The following is a 24,902-nucleotide window of genomic DNA, read 5'->3' on the forward strand; positions in this document are numbered from 1 at the left end:
TTGTTTTGCAATAACTTTTTTGTTTATTAACCAATTTTAATTTAACGAGTCTCATTTTGTAGATAATTTTATTTCCTAGAAGTTGTCTGAGAGTCACTTTTCGCTAAAATTGATGGTTTTCCCTGCAAAGTGAAAAAACTGTTTTCCTCACTTATTTGTTTAAATAGAAAAGTTAGCTATTAAAATTATTTGATTCACGAGATGAGAGATGTCTTATAATATGTAATTATGTTCCTTTAGACAATTTTACAATAATATCGCGGATAGGAATTTCTCTTTTTTTTTCACTAATTTTCCTGATCTAAGCATCTAACGGACCACTATCAACTATGGTCGAGATTACAGAGGCAATATGTAAGTGGTGCCATCTTCACGACGTCATTCAAGTTACTCGAAATTAATATACATTTAAACTCAATCAGTAATCAGGACATTTATTCTGATTTAGGCACAAATGCACCAAATACGAGTTTACGAGAAGAATTTATTTAACGGGTATCTATATTTAAGTGAAAGTACTCAGTTTTAGTTTAATTATAATCACAAATGAGTAAAATCATCAAAATGCCCAATTTTGAGTGAAAATGTACTCAATAATTTCACTCAAATCTGAACCTTCATTGCTTCCACTCACGCCGATTTTATACAGTGTACATTATGTTATTTATACTTACGGTTAGGTATCGAATCTCAAAAATGCTCATTCTCCAAACAGAACTAGTCCGTTGAAATATGCAGATGCAGAATTGCATTTGCTTGTACCAGCCGCACGCTTCGCATTCATCATAGCGCGAGGCAAGTCAAAGACGCGGTAACAGCGCGAAAATTCCTGTGATGCCGTATAAAATTGCACATCTGCATATTGAGGAGTGACAAGGCTTCGTCGAGATTACTTTGATTTGCGCTGTCTCTCAAGACGCTTATATGAAAGGTATTTGAAGTATGATAATCCGTTTTCCATTCATATCGAGAGTTTGGAAAGCTTTATTGGACGGTTTATTTCGTGTTTTCAGTTGGTTTTGTAGCCTTATTTCTGTTTGATACATTTGATGCTATAATTTTCGAAAAGTATAACATATCTTTAAAGTTAGAAGATGTTAGACGTAGATTTATGAAACTTGAGCTGGTGATTTAACTGAGTAAGAGTAAAATTTCACTGAATTTGTATACAATGAAGCAAGCCAGTGGCGGAGATACTGAGAGACATTGAAGAACTCCAGAATTTCGGCTGTACTGGTTATTTTGGAGTTTTGATGTATTTAAATAGTATTTCTCCCTATGTTGAAATTATTATTTTTTACAATCATTGTTACTACTAATTTTACGCATTTTATCGCCTTGTTTGATATCAATTTCTTTTAATATTAGTAGATAATATTTTTTTAAATTTTGTGTAACATGCCTTGTTCATTCTATCTAAGAATCCTGAAGATGTCGCAATAAAGGAACGAAACGTTGAAATTTAGAAAACTTATATTTTTTAACTACTATTTGTCCATAATTCCCACTATACTACTGATACTAATTTGGTTATTGATTCCATATTTACATTATAAAAAATTCTTTGTGAGTGAAAGCAATAAAGGTTCAGAGTCTTTGAGTGAAATTATTGAGTACATTTTCATATTGGGCATTTTGATCATTTTACTTATATGTGATTATATTTGATAGGGGCTCGTTATATACCTTTAATTAATTATCTATTTCATTCTCGAAAGAGTTACTATTTAATTATCGAAAGAGTTACTATTTAATTCTCGAAAGAGTTACTATTTTATTCTCGAAAGGGAGTTTATTTAGTTATCGTTATACTTTAATTAACACGTGGAAACTTAGAAATGTTGTATGTTCAGAAAATGCATTTCAGACACTTACTCTTTCATTGCTTACGTGGAATGTAATCCAGTGGCTGGCTATACAGGGTAGCACTGAAGTTGGAAAAACAAAAGGAAACACAAAACTTCCAGGAAGGGTTTTATTAACAATAAACAAAACAAACAAACAAAATAACAACGCAACGGCTCGACGACATTATTAATTAATTGATTCAAACGCGACAGCGTACCGAGATTCAGGGAATGCGCGCTTCATACAAAATTTAGAAAAACTATCAAAATTAATTAATTAGCAAGAGACTCTAAAGTTAATAATTAGTCTGCTCAATGTGAAACCTAAGGACGAATTGACTTTTTCGAGATCCTTCCTGAATTCCACAATTCGCTTTGACCACGCCCATTTCTTGGGTCCAGAAGTTTCGGGTCTCATCTTATTGGCGAGAACCCTGAATATCGGCATGCCTTAATAATTAGGTTAATAATTATCTAATTGACTTGACTTACATTTATATAAGAATAATTATATGACTTACTAGTAACCCTAGCCTTCCCCTATGACTCCGCGTAGCAATTACGGGACGGATTAGTCGATCTCATTTAATCTGCTCTTATAGCTAGGAAAAATCCGTCAAAAAAACCCAGCTGCTTAGGTATACTCTCTTTTCGAATTACTATCAATTTTACAATATAATTTAATTCTAATGTGGAATCTCTACGCTCTTTCTCGCGGTTTCGCGCGTTATTAAAAAGATGGGGTTCTTCGCGGCGCCTCCCAGACGCTTAACACATGGCCTCGACAGTCTAAGTGAACTTGTTAAAATATTGGCAATTTTCTCCGAAGGACTGTCTTGGCGACCTACTACTTGAAAACTATTCCTCCGATAATTTGTGTGGACTGAAATATCTTACTTTTTGACCCATCATTCCGAGAACTAATAAATAATTGACTGCGCGTCCCGGCTTTTGTTACAGTCAGAAGAATAGGTCTTAGCCGGCGGCGGTGGGTCTCAGCTGGCTGGTCTCAGACAGGACAGGAGGAGGCCCAGCGAAGTGAATTAATTTCAACTTCAAAACTGTATATCCTAATTAATCATTTATGAGTGATTTATTTTTGCACTCATTATTTAATTAATTTTAAAAAATTATATAATTTTAATAAATTACATAATAGTTTCTTAAAAAAATCTCGTTAAAATGAGTCAAAGAATGTTTTGTCGATACCAGAAATCTGAATATGCAAACTATAACCTCTCAGACAAGTCTTCTAACGGTTGATATTGCGCGAAACAACTACTTTATGGGTACATACCCCAAGTAGCATTGAATTACTCCACCAATATCTAGTAAATAGGAAAAATTAATCTACATTTTCAATAGAGGAAATATTTTTTCGAGTTTAAGATACCGGAATATATATTTATCCGATTATTCCTTTTTTTTCAGATAACACCGACCTGGACTACCCCATAGCTTCAACTGTGGACCCTGAGAACTCCTATACGCCCTACGAACAGAGACCAGAGACTTACATAGTTCCTGTGCTATTCTTCATCATCTTCATTGTAGGGGTTTTGGGAAATGGAACACTAGTTATCATTTTTCTTCGACATAGAGCTATGAGGAATGTTCCAAACACGTAAGTAACAACAGTAACAGTTATTTCAGTGTGATAAATCACTACAGTAGTTAAGATTTAAATTAGATTGATTTGAACTAGGTATCTGTAATATCGACTTGAAATATTGAGAAAAGTTCTTTGTCCATAAAGTTGAGAGCTCTGACTCCATTACGATTAAATTTTATTTTTCTTTACTGGAATTGTATTTTTTTAAGGATTTCTCATTCAGAAGTGAGGTAAATTTTTTGGAAACCTGGAAAAAAATAATCGTAAAAGATATGAAAAATTAAACTGGTGGATAATACAATTAGATTTTCTTTTACGCCTTAGGTTTTTCCTTTGTAGTATTCTCTTCGAGTAATCGTAGTGGAAAATTAGGTAAATTTCCATTCCCTTAACTACGAAGCTTTTAAATATTTTTTCTTAAAGGGATTCCGACAGAGAACTGAGAATAATAAATTTGAGAATTTCGAGGATTTAAATTAAGGAGCGGATTTGATACGCTTTAAGTTATAAAAAATTGAAGGATAATCGCAATAACGAAAAAGGATTATAAAATTTTCACCAATCAATCCCCGGTACCTTTCAGACGCAGAGATGATGAAATACTAGAGGCAATTAAAAATGGAGTTCTATAAAATGAGCTATAAAAGAGTGCTGTTCTTAAAAATAGATAAATCATTAAGGAGAGTAATAAGATCCTTTCAGAATACACTTTTGGAGAAAATGATTCGGATCAATACACCCAGACACTGATGGGAGACTAAAATTTTATTCTTTTTACTTTCCTTTCTTTCTTCGGAAAGCATGACGTGGATATGTAGTGCATGCAGGTCTATATAAAAGTTTTCCCGATAAATTATTATTGAATAAGAAATATAGAAATGCACTCTGAGGCATCCTATTTTTATTTTTGTTTCTGTTCTTCGTATCTACATTGAAGAGAATCGAGAGTAACGTCTTTAGAGTAGTTTTATCAAATATATTTGTTTAAAAAGTAGAGTTTGCTACTTTAATATTTATTATCTGTTAGAAAAAAATCATTAACAACTAGCTAACATGTGCTCCGCTTGGGGGGGGGGCAAGGGGACAGTTACCAGGAGTTTGATAGTTAACTAAAGACGCAACAGTAGCAAAAATATTTGTTTTTTAACATTTCCTTAACACTTATTACATCATTCATTCAATAATTCATTCATTCATTCATTCATTCATTCATTCATTCATTCATTCATTCATTCATTCATTCATTCATTCATTCATTCATTCATTCATTCACTCATTCATTTATTTAGAAGTTACAATATCTAACGAAACAAAATGTCAATTACAGGATATGGTAAAACAAAACCTTAACTAAATTAAAAAAAGACAACTAACATTAAATATAAAGATATAAGTACTACACAAAATAGAGCAATGGAAATATAAAATCCAGACAAAAGAACTTACAATACAAACAATAACAGACAAATAAACAAATAAGCTAACTAACACATACAAGATAATGATAACATTTGCTAGACAAACAATTTTTTTATGTTACAAAATGAAAAAATATATCGTCGATCTTCATACTTTTGATAATTGGAAATCATTTGATATAGGGAAGATGCTATTAGTAAATTTGTACGAGGTGTGGGTAATTGTAAAGCAGAGTGAAATCTAGAATTAAGTCTATGAACATGATATAAAATCTTTGAAACCAATGAGTCTGCATTTAAGGTATTATTTATAATTTTAAAAAGGAATATAATTGACAACGTAATTCGTCTACGGCAGAGACTGTTAAGATTAAAGAAAGCAGTAAATCCATAAGTAATAAAATGAATAGTCTTTAAAAATATCGGTTGTACTTTCTCTAATTGAATATTATGAACATTATAAATGGGACTCCAAACAACCCATGCATATTCGAGTTTGCATCACACAAATGCTGCATACAATATATTTAGCACCTTTACATTCTGAAAGTCCTTAAATTTACGCAAAATAAAACTAAAATTTATAAAAGCAGATTTGGTTACTAAACTAATATGCTCGTCAAGTTAAATCTAGTATCAATGTAACACCAAAGTCAGTAAATGGCGAAACTCTATTTAGAAAAGATTCACCAATTTTATATTCAAAATCTAGGTTAATTTTGCATCGACTGAAATACATAGTCTTATATAACTGTGTGCGTCAAAATTATCTTGTATCTAGTACAATCGGTAGAAGATTCAACTTCTAACAACAACCCGCATAGGGTAAATAGTTGCAGTAGGCATTCAATTAAGTCATTAATAAAAATAGCAAACAACAGTGGCCCCAGGATTGATCCTTGCGAAACTCCTGAATGATGTTTACATGATTGAAAGCCACGATACTGCACAAATTGGTATATATTACTAAAATAATATTTAAACAGAGATAACAGAGCATCTGACTCCAATTTAAATGTTAATAAATTATGATCAGGCCGATCGAAAACTTTACAAAAATCAGGATACACAACATCAATCTGAATTCCTGCATCCAAAGCTTCAGCAATAAATTCCATGTTGGTATGTTTTTCAATATGAATATAAAGTCGATTGTGTTAGATTATTTCTAGGATTTTAGAGAAGTTACTTATAGCTATGGGCGGGTAGTTGGCTGTGTCGTTCTTGGTAACTTTTTTATAAACGGGACATATTCGCGACTCTACATATTTGTGGATATTATTGTCTGAAGTTGCTTATTTGTTGCATTTTATCCATTTTTATCTTTTGTCTCCTTAATTTTAAATTTTTCTATATTCTCAAGTTTAAGGAAAGTATGTAACAAATTTACATAACAATAGAACAATTTTTAATACTACCTTGCCTTTTAAAAAAATTAAATTTGATTTTTTTTTTAAATATGCGTTTTAGTTAGCTCCGAATATGTGTAAAATTGGAACCGAGAAAATTAGTAAATATCAAAGATACTTAACAAATTAAAAAAAAGATTGCATATATTCAAGTAGATTTGAAATGACATCGCTTCATCTCCAGAAGGTGCCCTTAAGTTTTGTGCCCATCTTTATGTTACATGTTACCACAATTACACAGACAAAATTTTAAATCACAAACCTGGCTTTACGTTCGCTAAGGTTTTTGACAGTTTGAATCCGAATTCATCCTCAGAATTGCTCTATAACGTCAGGTTTTCGAAATATCCTAACCTAAACACTATTTTTCACCATATTTAAGGTTATGTTATATAATGACGTAATTTTCCCCACAAAATCTCAACCCAAAAGTGCGAAAAACACGTTTTTGCCATATTTAAGGTTATGTTACATCACGACGTAATTTTCCGAACAAAATACTAATCTAAATGTGCTAAAAACACGTATTTTTCGCCACATTTAAGGTTATGTTACATCACGAGGTGATTTCCCCTACTGATTACTGCATCTTCAAAATCCTTGTTGAATCGTTCAAATATCTCTTTCCTCTCCGAGAAACCGTTTGTTGGAATTGATTAGTCTGGTTTATGCGTCGACAAACGTAAAATGAGTAACATCAGGTGAAGACCGGTATTCGGGGTTGGTGGTTACAAATCTGAAATCAGAATTACAAAAATCAAAATAACCTTTTTTATTCCATCCTCCATATTGGATCCGCCAGATTCGTAATCAGCGACCACAAAAACTGTTTTGAATTTTCACCTAATACTGTTCATTGACAATTACACAAATGATTCCTCTGTAAGGAAAGAATATATTCGAATGAAGATAGATAGATAGATTTTGAAGGAGAATAGTAATTCTTTCAAATGTCATTTCGAGTTTTGTGGAGAAAAAATACCTCATGGTATAACATAACCTCAAATATGGCGAAAACCCTTGATTTTCTCACAATAGGTTAGGATATAATGATGTAATTTATATATTTTATTTCAGAAAATAAAAGGGCGTATTTGAATGAAGTCTATTTCGGAAGTGGCACTCTCATATTGACGCAAAGGCTGCCTGCCAAGTGAAGTTCCTTATAACAATGTTTTCCCTACTACGCATTATAGTCCACTAAAAGCCGGATTGAATTCAGAAAAATCCGTAAAGTAATTATGCCCTACTTTACGACTATAGCTTTATGAGAAAGTGGAGATGGAGACTATATTATCAAACGAAACCGTCGATCGCCATCTGGTACTGGATTGACTCGTTTATTTTTTATATTTTTGCAGAAAGCAAGTTATTACGTCACTGTGTATTAATTTAACGCGTTCTTCTAGACTAAGAAGCAAAATTAAGTTATTTTTTCCTACTCTTCGTGGATTGACCTCCTGAACTACTGGATCTGTACGCTCTTGTAAAATAAAAATATTCCCATACATATTCACATGTGGTCTCGACGAAAATTTTCATCTAAAAGAGATACTACGAGCCACCACAAAATTGTCCTAATAAATAAAGATCGAAGTAAACGTCTCCTGAGCTATAAAAACCCCTAAATTGATGAGTTTCGGTGTAACAAAATGTCGCCGGAAATCCAAAACCGCCATTAAAAGTAATGGCGATTGTAATTGCGTTTCAAATTGGAAATTTAGCCTAAAATCATCATTCACTTGTGCCCTCGAGCAAATTCGATCAGGTATTTATAAAATCAATTAGGAAGGTTTAACTACACTGAGAAAACACAATTAACTAATTGCTAAAAAATTAAATCACAGTAATTATTTTTTTAAGAGTCGTAGGTATTTTCAATATTACCCATAAGTAAAATAAAATTTCTACATGCATACTTCTGATAATGATTAGATCAATTGTGACTAGTAAAGTGTAAACCAACAAGAATAACTGAAATTAACATTAGGGCGAGCCTAGGGGTTCTAATAGCGGGTTCGCCCCCATAGAGTGTAGCCCGAGAACAACAAAAATAGGAAAAAATCCTAGATAAGGCTAAGAAAGTGCATTACAAGTTTGTAACTGTCGGTGACAAGTACATAGGTACAACAACCAGAAAAACCATGTTAAATGTTTCATTTGCATTTAAAATTCATTTATGTAGCTAATTGTAGTAATAAATAAGATTATTGAAACTTGTATTGTAGTTGTATTATTGTCACAACTATATACATTATTATGCGCAGTGGTACAAATAGCTACCACAAGTAAACACGAACAAAGACAATTGGTGATGGTGCTGATGATGGTGTACATCGTAAGCATAATTTTAAGTTAGCGTCATATGTGCCTGTATGATTTATACACTTCATGGTGCCCTTTGTATTTGTATTTAATTATTATGGAATACGATAACAATGAGATATGTCAATTACGAACATGTAGTAATTATTATACATCACTTTGTTGCATTATCTATTTTCTGTAAGAAATAAAAAGTGAAATGGTTACAACATATCTCACTGGAATTAATTAAATTAGTTTCACAAGATTTTTCATTTAGCAGCAAACATATATTTTTAATTTGTTGCATAATCTTTATACTTATAAAATTTTATGTTCTACTTATTTATTTATTATAAAAAAATCTTTATGCATTACATTTTTTCAAATAGACCCTTTGCTTTTGTGTTTTGAACAGAGCAATACCCAAAAGTTATGCTGAAAGATACATTATTAAAGTTATGAAGTACGTTTGTAAAGATTTGCTAAATATTTGTTACTTTAATTTTTCTCTCAGTGTAGGAAACAGCAAGGATCATCCATTAAGAGAAATATTTGCTCTCGATTTAATTCGATTATAAACGTTTTGCAGTATGTTTTCAATTTAAAATAATTATTTCTAATATCAAATAACTTTAGATGGTTTGTTTCATTAACTATAGGTGGTTCTTACTTACCGTAAACCTGTTACACGCAAAAAAAATTTCTTGCTTCAAATATACAACATTTGATACAAGAAAATATTTTCTTCTTCCAAGAAAATTATTTATTTACTTAAATATTTTAAATTTCTACCCAGAAATATAATTTTTTACTTTAAAAATAGGCAGCATTTAAAATAAATATTCGATAGTTACGGTTAAACGAATTCTATTCTTAATTTTATGATCTACATAGATTTTATGGAAACTTGTTTTGTATTGTATATTAATGTATCGTTTGTTTAATACAAAATTGAATAGTTTTTGTCAAATGATTGTCTATACTTATTTTAGGAATATAATTGGATATAAATATTTCTCAGTAATAAAAAATATTTTGTTTCAATCTCATAAAACCTAGTACAATAGCTAGGATCGTTTGTATGTTTAGCCAACCAGATATAGGTCGGTTAGGGACTTATTGATGGTCCTCATCATTATATCTTTAGAACGATCCAGCTGCTCCATCTATCGTGCTACTTACCACCTACGTCATTATGTGACCTGCTACAATTTTATTTCAAGGAAACATAAGTTTGATTATAATATGCTACATTTGTCTTGAATAATTTCTTTAATATTGCTAAATTTTAAATATATGTACATACATCAAAACTATAAAAGATTTGAATTAAATTATATATATTTACAAACAATATAAATTCTAAGAAAAATTATAGATTACAACAAATATTTCACATACTTTGGCGAAAGTATACATATACATTTGAATAGAATAAAATAACATTTACCGCAAATAATTTCCATTTAAAACTATCTACTCATTTGATTCAAATACTTTTTTTTTCAGTGCAGAAATGTTCTACAGGCTATTTGTCGATTGCCATCATGCTTATTCGGCACTAATTAAGAAAAACAACTACAGAATAAAAATCAGCTGTTGTCACTACGCAAAACGCGACATTTTTTATGCATATACAGCTGATTTCTATTTTTATAAAATATTTGGATGCGTCTTTAAGTGTTTGAAGGCTACGTTGTATATTACCTTAAATTGGCGGTGCTATCAGATTCAAGGACAATCGCTAATGGCTGGTCCTATTAAGGAGAGTTCTAAAACAATGGCCCGTCCGTACTATCTTGACTATGTTGAATTACCTGCATCCTATTTCAATTAATTTCCATTTGTCACTGTGACAATCAAGTTGGCCGAACTGTGGAATCGGGAGAGACGAGCTCTAATAAATTGTCACTGATTGGTTTATGCTACACCCAACACAAGCAAGAACGGTAATACGAATACTTAGTAGTCCTTAAGTAATCGTAAGAAGTCGGGTATTGATGGTTGCCTATTTCCTAAATGGATCAGACCCTAAACACCATTAGGTGAAGGTATCAAAGCAAAAGTAGAATTAAGTATTTAATTAATTTATAAAAGTATTAAGTTTCAGTATTATTGTTACTTAAACTAATAATATAATGCCCTCATTATGAACAACGAAACTCTTTATTACACAGGGTATTTCTGAAATAAGTGCATTCCTTGAAAAGGGTGATGAGAGCACGGAAACGAGCAACTTTTATTAAGCAGCTGATGGTTTAAATACTTCTGTTGTCGAGAAAATTAATTAAGAAAATTAACCATAAATGTAAGAGGAACCTGTGCATCTTGTGCACGTGTGTTGTGTGTTGCAGTATTACTTAGCCGGCGTATAAAATTAACAGTACCGTACTACGGGAACGCCCTATCATGTACCAAGGGTTCAGGCATTAAATAATTTTCAGCCCCGTGTGGAATTTTGCCAGTGGTTTCGATATCAAAAGGACAAGAACGGATTTTACAAGCAAGGTGCTTTTTACGGATGAGGATCCTCAACATAACTTTCTGCTACAGAGGAGCTGTTCCATCCACCATGCCGTTTTATGGTTGTAAGATCAGCACCGTTATTGGCCAATAAAGTTGTTGAAGTGCGCCTCATACAATGGCCAGTATATGCTCCTGGATTTGCGATATTCAGGAATGAAGCAACTATTTAGGGTACCTTCGCCAATGTGTTTATTCCAACAAGCTGAGAAGTACATTTTTTATTGATGTGTGGTAAAAATAATCTGTCTTGTGTTAGGCGAATTGGGCGCAGAGAAATGTATATTCTGTATATTTCAACCGCATTCACGCAAAATTCTTCTTCTATAATTGTAAATTTTCTTGAAATGCCCGTCTTGGTGTCAGGTACTGAAACACGTAGATAACTGCCAACGTTCTGTACGTCACTAATTCTCAAATTTGTCAGTTCGCTGCATCGACAGGCACCAGAAACCCCCATTATCAGTGCAACGCAAAATAATTCAAAGTAACCCAACAACATGTAAAAGGTAAAGAGATATTACCTTAAACATTCTTAATTATTCTTTATCGGAAGCCCCAAAATTCTTCAATATGTGCTCTTTGCAATACTGAAACTTTTTTGGTTTTGTATTCTTTCGATTCATTCTTCAAATAAACAGTAAGCTTATTATATTTTCCAATATCTATATTTTTGTAGACCTTTATAGTAGCCTTCAACATCGAATACTTCGACCATAGATGAAATTGCTTATTTTTTCTTCAAATTTAAAAAATTCGATAACATGACCTTCATTTATTGTCATTACTCTCCGTTTTCCCTCCATTAGTTAAATTCGGCGAACATTTCTTCGCAATGTTCTCTGGATTTCGCTGGTAATAAATGGAAAATTATGGAACAGCCAACACAATACACAATTATTTTCTTGCATTTTTACCAAATTCAGATAGAACTGTTTATTAAATAATTGATAATAAACAACGTACCATAGCAACCAGTTTCATTGAGTACTAGTAAAAAATATCAAGTCGTGCGAATATTTTTTTATTAAATTCCAATAATTCTGACTCCGCAAATATGATGTGATGTGATTATGAACAAAACGTTGTATTGCATTCGTGTTTTAATTGCCTTTTATATTAAACATTCTTTCGTGGATAAAATGCTACTTAAAACAATTATACAGTAAATAACTATTATGTATGACATTATTCTTTCATTAAATATTACATTTTTTCACATTAGACGAGCCACCACTGTTCTAGATAAATTTACTTTCCACATGCTGATACACCGTTTAAGAAATAAAAAAGCAATTATCCCTGAGAAAAAGCCAGATGCATGGTAATTAACTCGCATTTAAAGATATCTGAAGTAAAGCAAATAAAATATTCACGTCAAATTGCCTTGCCATATAAATAAAAGTTCAAATTACACGTAAAAGCTTTCAACAGTCCACAGTCATGTCTCAAACGATCCATTTGAAACTGCAGAAGTACATCATGCTTCTAATAGGAACATGGAACTTTAAGAGCTACAACAACGCATTTTTAGTTATGTACAAAGCTTATTCCTACTTCATTTTTTGGCACTACGTGGTGATGACACAGTTGGTGATGGTATCAATTCCTATACAATGGGACTGCAAGAGTAGAGTGATAGAACTCATATGCTTCTACATTCAGTACACCAACAACATCATCATGATGGTCTTGTCAAAGTATTCAAACAAGATGCAGAAAGTATTCGACCATATTTTGGACTACGAAGACATTAAACTGCGAAGCACAACCGATGTGGAGCAAAAGATCTACTTTAAGTACGCAAAATTGAACAACAGGGTCAGTCTTTTCGTTACAATAGTCCTTCTTGGAACATCTGTTTATTGGTATACGACTTCTGTAAGGTAAATAGATCTGCTTTGAAGTGAAGTTGAGTTTTGGTTCAACCAAGCGAAAAATTGGACGGAAACCAAGACCAGAACTGTTATGTATTTTTTTCCAACTCTTATGGTATATAAAACTCATTATTTTTAAGGTATTCTTTATTCGGCCAACCAACTGACGTTTGCCCCCTGACCAAAGGAACCATATATCAAATTTGGCTACCTTCCATTATACGGAAATACCACTGGTTGATGATACTGAACGACATCGTCTTCTTCATGAGTGTAATCAACATCACATTGTACAGGGAAATAATAATGTTCGCTATCTGTATTTTCATGTTGGGTCAAATAAAAATTTTGCAGCAAAACGTAAGGGACCTGGAAAAAAACAGCGAGGTGGTGCGAAAGTCACGCAACGTCAGTTATGATGATGGCTTGTTGATTTCTGTGGTCAAATGTGCACAGGAACATCAGCAGGTTACAAAGTATTGAATGCCCTTGTCAAAATATTAACATCTTGATCAAATATGTTTCTAGGTTAATGGAAATAGTGCAATCTGCTACAAGTATTTTTATACTCGTACTATATTTTAGCAACACCTTTGAAATGGCCGCTTACTTGTTTCAGCTGATCAGTGTAATAATTTTAATAACTATCTCACAGATAGATATAATAGAGGATTTATCTGTTAACAACTATCTTATATTAGTGGCTTTGTTTTAGGAAAAGTCCATTTACAACATTCTGCGTCCCCTTTATGTATTTACACTGATGATTTCGCAGTTATACATCTTCTATAAGTACACAAATGAAATATTGGTTGAGGTACAAAAAGTAAAAATTATATTAAAGAAAATACTTCCTAGTTACCTACGTATTTTAGAGTACTGCGTTGTGTGATGTCATCTATAACGAAACAAACTGGATCGATTACAACCAAGCTGTCAAGAAAAACTTGCTCTTGATGATGAGAAGATCGCAGAAACAGTTGTCGTTTAAAGCTGCTGGTCTTGGCGACATGTCTTTGCAGACATTTACAAACGTATAATTTACAATTTCACGGTGCTCACAATTATTAAATATTATGTTACTTTTTAGTTGATCAAGCTATGCTATTCCATAGTGGCCTGTTTAAAGACGGCTTATGATGTTTGAACGAAGAAAGATTGGAGTTGGCAAATAGAATAGATTTTTCACAAACTATTGCTCGGAGGTGGGCACATTTCTGCACATGGATTTTATTTAACAGAAATCAAAATATAAAGAGCTGCTTTATGTTGTCATTTTGCACCGATAAGTACTGACAAGTCTGATGAATACACGAAATGATACAAGCTCTATCTTTTTTATGTTTATGTATCCGTAAATATTGTCATCATGTCCTTGTACAAACAAAAAACTTTGACTAGCTATTTAAGCAAAAGTAAAAAAAGCCTTTGTAAAACTATTGGAAGTAGTTCTGCTAACTTAATAACCGCTTTAGATGTTAGTTAGTAGCAAACATACAAAACGCCAACTAGAATATTAATGGTAATAATTTCTGATTAGTTCAGAATAATAACACAGCCCCACAAAAAAAAAGTGTCAGGTCCGAAAGACAAGATCATGGTATCCATATGGTTTTGGGGTCGCTGAATCCGAATCCGGTGTCCGTTTGACACGATTAGCTCTGGTTTAAGGTCAGTTCAAGGTCAAATGTAGAAAATCAATTGTCAACAAACTAAACCTATGTATCTACACGTTTTTGGGATCGCCGAATCCGGTGTCCGTTTGACGCGATTAGCTCTGGTTTAAGGTCAGTTTAAGGTCAAATATAGAAAATCAATTGTCAACAAACTAAACCTATGTATCTACACGTTTTTGGGATCGCCGAATCGGAATCCGGTGTTGGTTTGACGCGATTAGCTCTGGTTTAAGGTCAGTTCAAGGTCAAATGTAGAAAATCAATTGTCAACAAACTAAACCTATATATCTATACGTTTTTGGGGTCGCTGAATTCGAATCAGGTGCCCGTTTGACGCGATTAGCTCTGGTTTAAGGTCAGTTCAAGGTCAAATGTAGAAAATCAATTGTCAACAAACTAAACCTACGTATCTATACGTTTTTGGGGTCGCCAAATCCGAATCCGGTATCCGTTTGACTCGATCAGATCTGGTTTAAGTTCAGTTCAAGTTCAAATGTAAAGCCTTTTATGTTATTCGTGTCCTCAAAATATGGTACTCTTATTTCAATGTGCGATAGGTTTATAACATCCATGTTTGAAATGATTTATCCAACAATATCATTGTAGTAACCTAAGGAAAATTCTTCATCGTTAGAAAAATATTCCTTATTTCTGTCCTGATAGTAAAAAGCTTTCTCTTTTCCGGCTTGCTTAGTATTTTTTTAGCCATGATATTGGGAACTCTGTTCCATTCTCTGCCAGGCCCAAATCTCGAACATCATTTACTTTTTTTTGTGATATTGTTCCTGTCTTTTTCACAACGTGATATGGAATATATTCGTCATCACTAGTATCACTAGCAATATCAGTGATAGTTTCATTGCCACCCAAATTTCTCCCTTCTTTAATCTCTTGGTGAAACCTTCCTCTCTGCTCAAACCCAATCAAAATTTTCACTTAGGTTTAAAACCAAAATATTTATGGAAGTATCTTTCGTATGTTGATTGATCTATTTCTATCAGAAAGTATTTAAAATACCTGAACGCTTCAAACCGACATCAGATTCGGATTCAACGGTCCCCAAAACGTATAGATATGTAAGTTTACTTTGTTTTCAATTGATTCTCCATATTTGACCTCAACCCAGATCTGGTTGAGTCAAACGGACATCAGATTCGGATTCAGCGACCTCAAAAACTTATAAATATGTAGATTTGCTTTGTTGGCAATTGATTCCCTACATTTGACCTTGAACTGAACTTAAACCAGATCTGATCGAGTCAAACGGACAGCACTACACGCCGTACACCACGCCACGAAATGACCTAATGGGGACGATGGGAATAGACAAATGGCTTTTTTCGCGAGTGAAGTCTTATATATATGCGCAGTATGAATGAATGAAGAAATTTAATATGATAACTAAGATCAAAAGAGATAGAAATAGTAACTATAAGTCAGATATTCGCGAAAGAAGCCTAAAGACAACGCACGACAACCATAGGATGGGGTGGTGTCACTCAATAATTAGGACATGTACTCCGATTTAGGTACAAGTAATCCAAATGCGAGTTTATCTGGAAAGTTTACTTAACTCAGTTTTAGTTCAAATATTACCACGAATGAGTCAAATTATCAAAATGAGTGAAAATGGTTCAATCATTTCAGTCCGTATCTTTATTACTCGCACTCACGCCGATTTTTTTACAGTGTAGGTAGGTGTGTCAATGTAATCATTTCCAAAATACAGTATACATTAGTTTATTACTGGTGTATTTTTCCAGTGAAAATGAAATTAAAATGTTATAAAATAAGCTCTTGTGACCAAATGCTTTTACCCGACCAAGAAACTAACCTAGATATATAACACAAAAGTAAAGTTTTCTTTTGAAACCAGTATTACGAAACTATTAGTGAAATTAATTTTTGTCATAAATTGCCCTGTTAGATTTTTGGATAAGTAAAAGTTATAATTTATATTATAAGTTATATTTTAAATCAGCTCCTTTTAGGAAAGTGCTTATTTAATATTAATACTTTAATTTTATTTCAAATACACAAGTGTACTTAGTAGGTGTGTCACAATAAAAAACAATAATTAGGGTTGAATTAAACAACAATATACATGCAAAAATAATACTTCTTACAAGTTATTTTTCATGACATCATATGGATCTACTCATGAGATGGGAATATACTTTACCAAAAGTTTATAATGAAGAAAATATTTCCGGAATCTTAAAAATAATAACTTAATTTTTTGCATATTTACCTGCCTTTTATTCTATACAAACTGCAAAATCAAAGGATCTATTTACATAAAAAATATATGATCATTAATGAAATGAATAATGGTTTATTTTAAATATAATTTTATAATAATTTAAAATATCATTCTTATAACCACAACATTGGTAAATAAAAATCATGTAAAATTAGAATCATGAATTTGTGAGCTAGGTAATACATTGTAATCCTTTTTTTTACCAAGAAAAGAACAACTGATGCAGCAAGGTGAGTTATAATGATTACATCTTCACAAATAATACAATGGAGTGACACCACACCAACACAGTGATTTGCTTACGATGTGCAGCATCGGAACACTTCGTCTTTGTTCGTAACGCAAATCGGCGGGGTAAAAAGTGCAACCTGTTTACTTGTGGTAGCTAACTGTACCACTGTACAGTCATACGTTTTATTGTGACTAATATACGTATCCATAATATCACTTATTATTTATTAATAATTCATTATTTTTAGCAATATTGTTTAATTCCTGAGTGCAGGAATAACGCTAATCATTAAAATTATATTTAATATAGTACCTACGCAATTCGCACTATGTACCGTTTTTTGCAGAGAATTTAATTTAAATTCACATTAAAATACATCAGCGTATACTTGTCGCAATTGGTTCGGAACGCGATTCGATTCATTATACGCAACGACGTTAATTATGTAAATATAATTACGACGGTATTAACCGAATTTAAATTGCAAGCCACGCGAAGGTATGCACTAACGCCGAAAAGCGCGCATTATACGGCTTGCCGCGCTTTGGGCCCATAATCCACTTTGATTTAATCCGCACCAAAATTCAGACAATACCAATAACAGTTAATCATCCCCTACCAACATACATTGTAACAATTCATATCTGGAGGTGCCAACATCTAGCGAAATGATTATCCGCGTAAGCAAATTGCAATTAATTTAACTGTAGGCTGAGAGATAAAATAATTTTCTGGAAAGGAATTTATGTTCCGTGGGCTTCAAGCAATATTTGTTTGTACGGAAAATGGATGTGGGCTGAAAATTATTGGAACACAAGAGAATTTAGTAGTAATCCATAATAATCGGATTCGAGGGAGTCATGACGTCATGTCTTTATTTCTATATTTTAGGTTTTGCTGCATAAAAATAGGAACATCCATATTTTCAACAAATGTATAAGCTAGCCTAAGAGTATGTTAAATATGGCATAAGAAAAAAACAAAATAACACAACCGCCTGTCGAACCTGGTTTAGAAAAAAATAAAAACAATGCATGAAAAAACAAATTTTGGCTTGCAACTTCACTGTCCATAATACTTTTTGATCGTATTTTCCCAAGACTATTTTTCAGCTAGACTACCGAGCGACGATACAATATTTTGAGCTCACTATCCTTGAATTGTCATAATAAGTTATAATTGAATTTTTCAAAAAACAATACACTTATGCTATTAGTACGGAAACTGTGAGAGTGGGGATAGGTACGGCAAGCCGGTCTCGGGCTAAGGCCAGAAGCCAGGCGCTCGCTATGCACAGAGGATTTCTGTCGGTATCTTTTTTATTTAATTTATTTAATATTTATTAAAATACAACATGCCTCTACTATAACAATAGTATCAAGAAAATTAGTACATACATAATTAAATTGAGCATTATTGCACTACATTTAAATTTATACAAAAATGTATAATCGGTCTGACTCCCAAATTCATTTCAATCAGTTCTATAGTTCTAACAATGTAATATTCGTAATTGAATCGTCAAGTTATAGTTTGTTTTAAAGCGCAACATATTTGTTTATTTGAATCAACACGTTTTTCATTTCAGGATGAAAGGTCGGCGTGCCGATCCAATGATTATTAAGTAAACGACATACGATTCTGGCCGCTGTTAGTTAGCTAGTTACATCCCCTACTCCGGCACTAACAAGTCGTGGTACGGCGTGCCGTCCCTATCCCCTCCTGTAGCCTTATTCTGTCATTTTCAGATTTATAATTAGTCCAGGAAAATAAGGAAAAAATGAGCGAACCTTTTCACTATGATATAGAAAAGTGTTCGTTTTGAGGTCAGAAAATATGTTTAACATACGCAACAACCAGTATATAGACATANATTCGTGCTTTACAAAGTATTGTTAGTTCACAGGCGTTCGTTGCTAGACAGTTTTAATGAAACGTATTTTAATGCATTGCATCAATAATAATCGCATTGTTTCAATTAAGAACTATTACTGTTTAATACCTAGCAATACGTATACACAGGGTGAGTCAGAAATAATGACAACACTATGCTAGAGATACTAGACACCAAAATATTATGATAAAGTTGGGCGACCTAAACAAGAGTACATTTTTTATGTAGAATTGAACGTTCTTTTAGACTTATGAAAATAAGTAAATTATATAAATATATGTTTTGATTTACCTAAATAATGTGGTGAAACTGGCGCCCTCTAGGAGTAACGTCAAATAAGCTTCAAATTCGTAATTCTCACACCAAAAAACCCAACATTGACAATTTTCAGAATCATTCTATCAAAACATTCTCAATTATTGAATAAAATTTAAACTTTGAACACCCTGTATTTCTTAAACCAGTGACATAATATTTTATTTAGTGTCTAGTGTCTCCAGCTTAGTGTTGACCCATTCTTTCTATCTGACCCTGTATAGGTATATGATTTTTCGCGTTTTTTGACAAAAAACTGCCAATATCTCAATGAAGGTGCATTTTTCCGAAAAAAAAAATCAAATAGTTGTTCAAAATTAAATTTCCTACAAATGGCTCCTATGAAAAATTTCGATTTTCTCAATAATTTTCCAGTATATTTTTTAAATGAAGTATAGATTATGTGAAAATTAATGTTTTAGAGGTCATTTCATTTTTAAATAACAAAAGTGAATAGAGAAAGACAATTTCGGAAAATTCTTGAAAAATCTTATATAGTTTTCCTAGGTTTGAATATTTATGACCACCAATGCATGTACACCCTCAAAAACCTATATAATTCAAACCTAGGAAAACTATACAATTTTTTCCAAGAATTTTCCGCAATTTTCTTTTTTCTAATTCACTTCTGTTATTTAAAAATGAATTGACTAAAACATTAATTTTCACATAATCTGTACTTCATTTAAAAAAAATATATGGGAAAACTATTGGGAAAACCGAAATTTTTCTTAGTAACAACTTTGTAGAAAATTTAATTTTAACAACTTTTATTTGAAACTTTTTCTCGAAAAAGTGTAGTGTAAACTAAATAATCGAAAACAATAGTTAATTAACGGTTATTTTTTAAATATTTATTACGTGGTAAAGAACTAAAAAAAGTATTTTATTACCCAACTATTTTGAAACTGTGGGTACACATGTTCGCAAGTGACCCATTTTTAAGCATTACGTCAAGAGCGCCAGCAGGACGCCGCCGGACGCACTAGCGTTCTAGAAAGGGTCTACGGCGGACTGGCGCCGGCGACCAGATGCGTACTCATACACCTACGACCGACTCCACACACAGGGACTCTCCAACGAACATTCACCTCGTCAACACGTCTTTTTCTATACAATTTAGTTCTCAATAAAATACTTTATTATAACCGTTGAGAGAGCGTTTTATTTTTACTGTACAGCGAAAGCAACCCTCAAAACTATTATCATATTCAAATTTGGTACATTTTTGAGAAATCCTTTTTTTACATAGCCTTTTTTTACATAGTTGAAATACTATTTGATGCTTAATATGAACACAAAATAAGAATATGTTATTAAGTGATTCGATATTTATTCTCTTTGAAAAAAATCTACGAAGCTTTTCCAAACAGAAACCAAAGATCGGTGCGCCGTAATTAAGCCGTATTTGATATTTTGGCGACTCCAATTTTTTACGGAATCATTGTGCTAAATTATATAATAAATTTCTAATTTTTATTTCAAAAATTCATGGAAACAAATTTTTCTAAAATTAAGAAATATAACTTTGTCGTACATTTTTTATATTACATTTAACGTGGTGTTGGCATTTCAAGAGAAACATTTACTTAGCTGTGCTGTACAATCAAACCGTAACAGGCGAAAGGCCAGCATACAAAAACCAGGTCAGAACGTGCCTGTGTCAAAATATCAACTCTAAGCAGGATTTAGAGTGTCACGTATCTCCTCAGACCAACTTTGTCAGAATTAGTATCGATCCTACATGTGGTGGAGGGTGTGAAACAGGAACTGACAAAATTAGACGGGTTTAAACAGCGCCATCTATGTTACAAGGTCCACAATAAATTTTCTGTAACGTCAGTGTACACATAAAACATAAATACTAACCAAGGATCCCGAATATTAATTCCATACATCACATATATCCTTTCTGCAATATAACGAGCGTTCAAATAAAAACGTGGTCGAAGTTGGCTCTGACACATTGGACGTAGGGAGTAGCTTATAGCGACCAACTTAACCTCATTTCTCAACGAGCTGTATAGCAGCTGTCAGTTTCAATAACGTTAATGACTATATAACTTTATTTTAAAGAATAATCGTGATAACAATAACAAACAATTAAAGGAGCTGCGGAAAGTGTCCCCCTCCTTGTTATAACAATAAATTAAAGCAGCTGCTGAAAGTGTCCCCCTCCTTGTTCCAAGCACTTTTCACACCTGAATCACCTCAAGAATTAAAGACATTTTCTAAGATGCTCGGGGTATAGTTAATTTCACGAATCTTGTCTATAAGTCGAGCCTGCAGATGGTTTAAATCAGGAATAGGCAGTTCAAAAATAGTGTTTTTAAGGTAAGGCCACAAAAAGAAATCACACGGCGTAATATCACATGACCTCGGTGGAAATTCATGTTCAGCATTGAGACTTATTAGTCGATTTTGGAAAACTTCCCTCAACATATTCATCGTCTCGCCTGCCGTATGTGCCCTTGCGCCATCTTGTTGAAAGTAAAAGTTTGTAATTTCGTTTTCTTCCAGCTGGTTAACAAAAGGAGCGATAATTTCTTCTCTATACCTTTGCGCAGTAAGAGTACCATTAAAACAAATAGGTCCATAAATCCTCCTTCGATTGAGAGCACACCAAACTCCAATTTTTTGAGCGTGTAGAGGGCCCTCGACAAAAAAGTTATCTGGTTTTTCAGAAGACCACATTCTCATATTCTGTGAGTTTACGTAACCACTTAAATGAAACCAGGCTTCATCAGAAAAAAAGGTGATATTATGAAGTTCACCGTAGTTGTTTAAAAACCATTCACAAAATACAGCCCGTCGCGGAAAATCAACTTCATGAAGTTCTTGCTGACAAGTTAAACGATAGGAGAACAAACGCAAATCTTTTTTTAACACTGTGTGGCAGGTACCGACTGATACTCCCACCATTTGTGATAAAACACGTACAGAAGTTCTTGGCGCATTTTCCATTATTTGTTGGACATTTTCTTTTAATTCTTCAGTCCGCTTTTTAGGTCGGCTGCTTCTTTCTTTTCTTGTTACACTGCCCATTTCACGAAAAACATTAACACAACGCTGAACTGCACTTTGAAAAATTTTGTACTCAACAACGCTGGGAAATTGATTCTGATTCTATGAAACATTCCTCAATAGAATACTTCCATATTCCATCAATCTTGCGTCCATTTCTAAAGTAGGACTCTATGATAAACACTTTTTGTTCTTGAGAAAACACCATTTTAAACGCTTTTTAAAACGAAAATATTCAAATTGATAGCGGCGATATAGCGCTTTGACAGATGACGTTTAAGTTCATTTGCTATACGCTACGCCCTACGTCCAAATTTTCAGAACCAACTTGACCACGTTTTTATTTGAACGCTCGTTATTTGAAAAAATGTTTAGCTTCCTACAAAACCTGAACAGTATACCACCATCAATCAAAATACATCATAATTCATCAACATTGGAAAGTACACTAACTTGTTTAACACATAATTTCTAATTAAAACTCATGGTAATGAATGTGATGATCGAAAATTGTACGGTATTACATGCTAATGAGATTAAGATACTTTTTTTTTGTCGTAAATTTTTATCAACTTCGACATTAAGGAAGAGGACGTCCTACCCCTGTATTGACTTGGCGAAAAATAATTAAAGAGCCTAAAGACTTAACTGACAGGGTATTATGTCGTATTAGCAAGATTATTAATATTTTCCTGGCATTTAATTAAAACATATTCAATTAAGTTTGAAAGTCATTAAAAGTATCGTCCCCATAAAGAATTTAACTTATAAATAACAATTTTTTATTTTTAACGTCGGCCCCACGTTGAGCACCAACAAATTTGGCGCTCAACGTGGGGCAACGACCAAACGGACTATTTATTTGTTTCAGATATATTTTCTCGCTGGCTTTGGCGGACCTGCTGGTAATCATCACTGTCATTCCCTTCACGTCCATTCTCTATACGGTGGAATCTTGGCCATGGGGCGTCGTGGTGTGTAAAGTCGCCGAAACCGCCAAGGACATCAGCATTGGAGTGTCCGTCTTCACACTCACTGCCCTCTCGGCAGAGAGGTATTGCGCCATCGTAAATCCTCTAAGAAGATTGCAGGTGGGAAAGGTTTAATTCCACTGCATGTATCTGAAATAACTGTACTCCAATCGAATTAGGTCATAACATCTGAAAATTTGAAAAAATTAGTAGATATTTTATCGGACTTTATAAAGGGTATGTAGAATCATAAGTTGGTAAATTGCAAATGAGTCACAAATTCACTTGTTTTTTTTTCACTTTTTTCACTGCCCACGAAAATCTAGACGACCTATCGGAAATTTAGTCAATTTATGTTGTAGGCAATTTAGTACAGACATTGAAGCTGAAAATCAGCTGTAACCTTCGAATTCTTTGAAACTGCATGGATTTGCATGAAAATTTAGAATAAGGCTCATCTTAGGCTCAAGTTCAAAAGTGACATAAGCCCGATTGACGCTTTTTGTTTGTTAGGGGTAAAAACTACCCCTAACTGAAAAAAAAATTGAAAAAATTAAGTTTTAAGCATTTTATTGATAAAAATCTTATTCAAGCACAAAGATTAAATAATGTTCCATGTTCTCGAACATGTTTTATGATATATTTTTTCTTTTCGACCCTTTTTTAACCCTTAAAAACTACCCCTATGCAAAAAATAATGATAAAAAATTACGTTTTAAAGATTTGGAATGATTAAATCGTGCAGTTATTTAAAATAAAATTTAACTTAAAAGAATAAAAGAATTTTTCTCCTTCAACCCCTAAAAACCACCCCCTGTATTGACAAGAATGATAAAAAATTACTTTTTAGAAACGTGGAATGCTTTAACGGTGCAATTACATATTTAAAATAAAAATTCCCTCATTGCTTATGAAAGAATTTGTATCTCATAACCCTTTTCAACCCTTACAAATCACCCCTGCGCTAAAAAAAATTATAAAAAATTATATAAATTGCTTTCAATCGTGAAAAACTATTGATTTCTCGAAAAAATTCTTCGAATATTTTTTGCTCAAAATTTGATTCTCTATCGATTTCCATTGAAATTAAAAAAAAGTCAATTGACGCTGTGTCACTAATGTGACCTTTTCTGTAACTATCTGCCAAATTTCAAGTCGATCGGTTCAATTTCAAAAAATTCGGAGGTGAAAAGCTTCAATGACTTTACTAATTGAATTACTACAATTTAAGGACCTAATAGCCCGGGAGGCAGCGACATTATTGATATAATTATTCCTACAAAGCTGATTTTTTCTCATTTTGTTGTTCCGATATCGTAAGTAAACCGAACGGCAGTCTACCGCGCCAATGTGGGGGCAAACGTTAGTAACAATTTTTTAAACATGTAAATAAATAATACTTAAATGCCTTATACCTACAAGGCTGAAACATTTTAGAGTGATCAATTATACCTAAAAATACAGTATAATGATAGTCTACCGCGTCGGAAGGGGGGCCATCAAGGGTCTACCACCCACGCAAGGTGTTGTAAAA

General features: G+C 32.9%; 2 protein-coding genes across 2 annotated transcripts in view; both read left to right on the forward strand.

Annotated features, from left to right (window-relative positions):
* Positions 1-329: 329 nt before the first annotated feature.
* Positions 330-24,902, forward strand: part of LOC108905080 (neuropeptide CCHamide-2 receptor-like) — a 92,054-nt gene continuing 67,481 nt past the window's right edge. The window contains exons 1-3 of the mRNA XM_023457380.1: positions 330-354; positions 3,279-3,471; positions 23,269-23,488. Coding sequence (XP_023313148.1) covers positions 330-354; positions 3,279-3,471; positions 23,269-23,488 — 438 coding nt within the window. The remainder of the gene's footprint in view (positions 355-3,278; positions 3,472-23,268; positions 23,489-24,902) is intronic.
* Positions 12,599-14,033, forward strand: LOC108905245. The gene is made up of 5 exons (XM_023457392.1): positions 12,599-13,002; positions 13,134-13,469; positions 13,522-13,621; positions 13,709-13,810; positions 13,869-14,033. The coding sequence occupies exons 1-5, from the start codon at positions 12,599-12,601 to the stop codon at positions 14,031-14,033; spliced, it is 1,107 nt and encodes a 368-aa protein (XP_023313160.1).

This window comes from Anoplophora glabripennis, unplaced genomic scaffold (assembly GCF_000390285.2).
Source record: "Anoplophora glabripennis isolate ALB-LARVAE unplaced genomic scaffold, Agla_2.0 scaffold15, whole genome shotgun sequence".
Lineage (NCBI taxonomy): Eukaryota > Metazoa > Arthropoda > Insecta > Coleoptera > Cerambycidae > Anoplophora > Anoplophora glabripennis.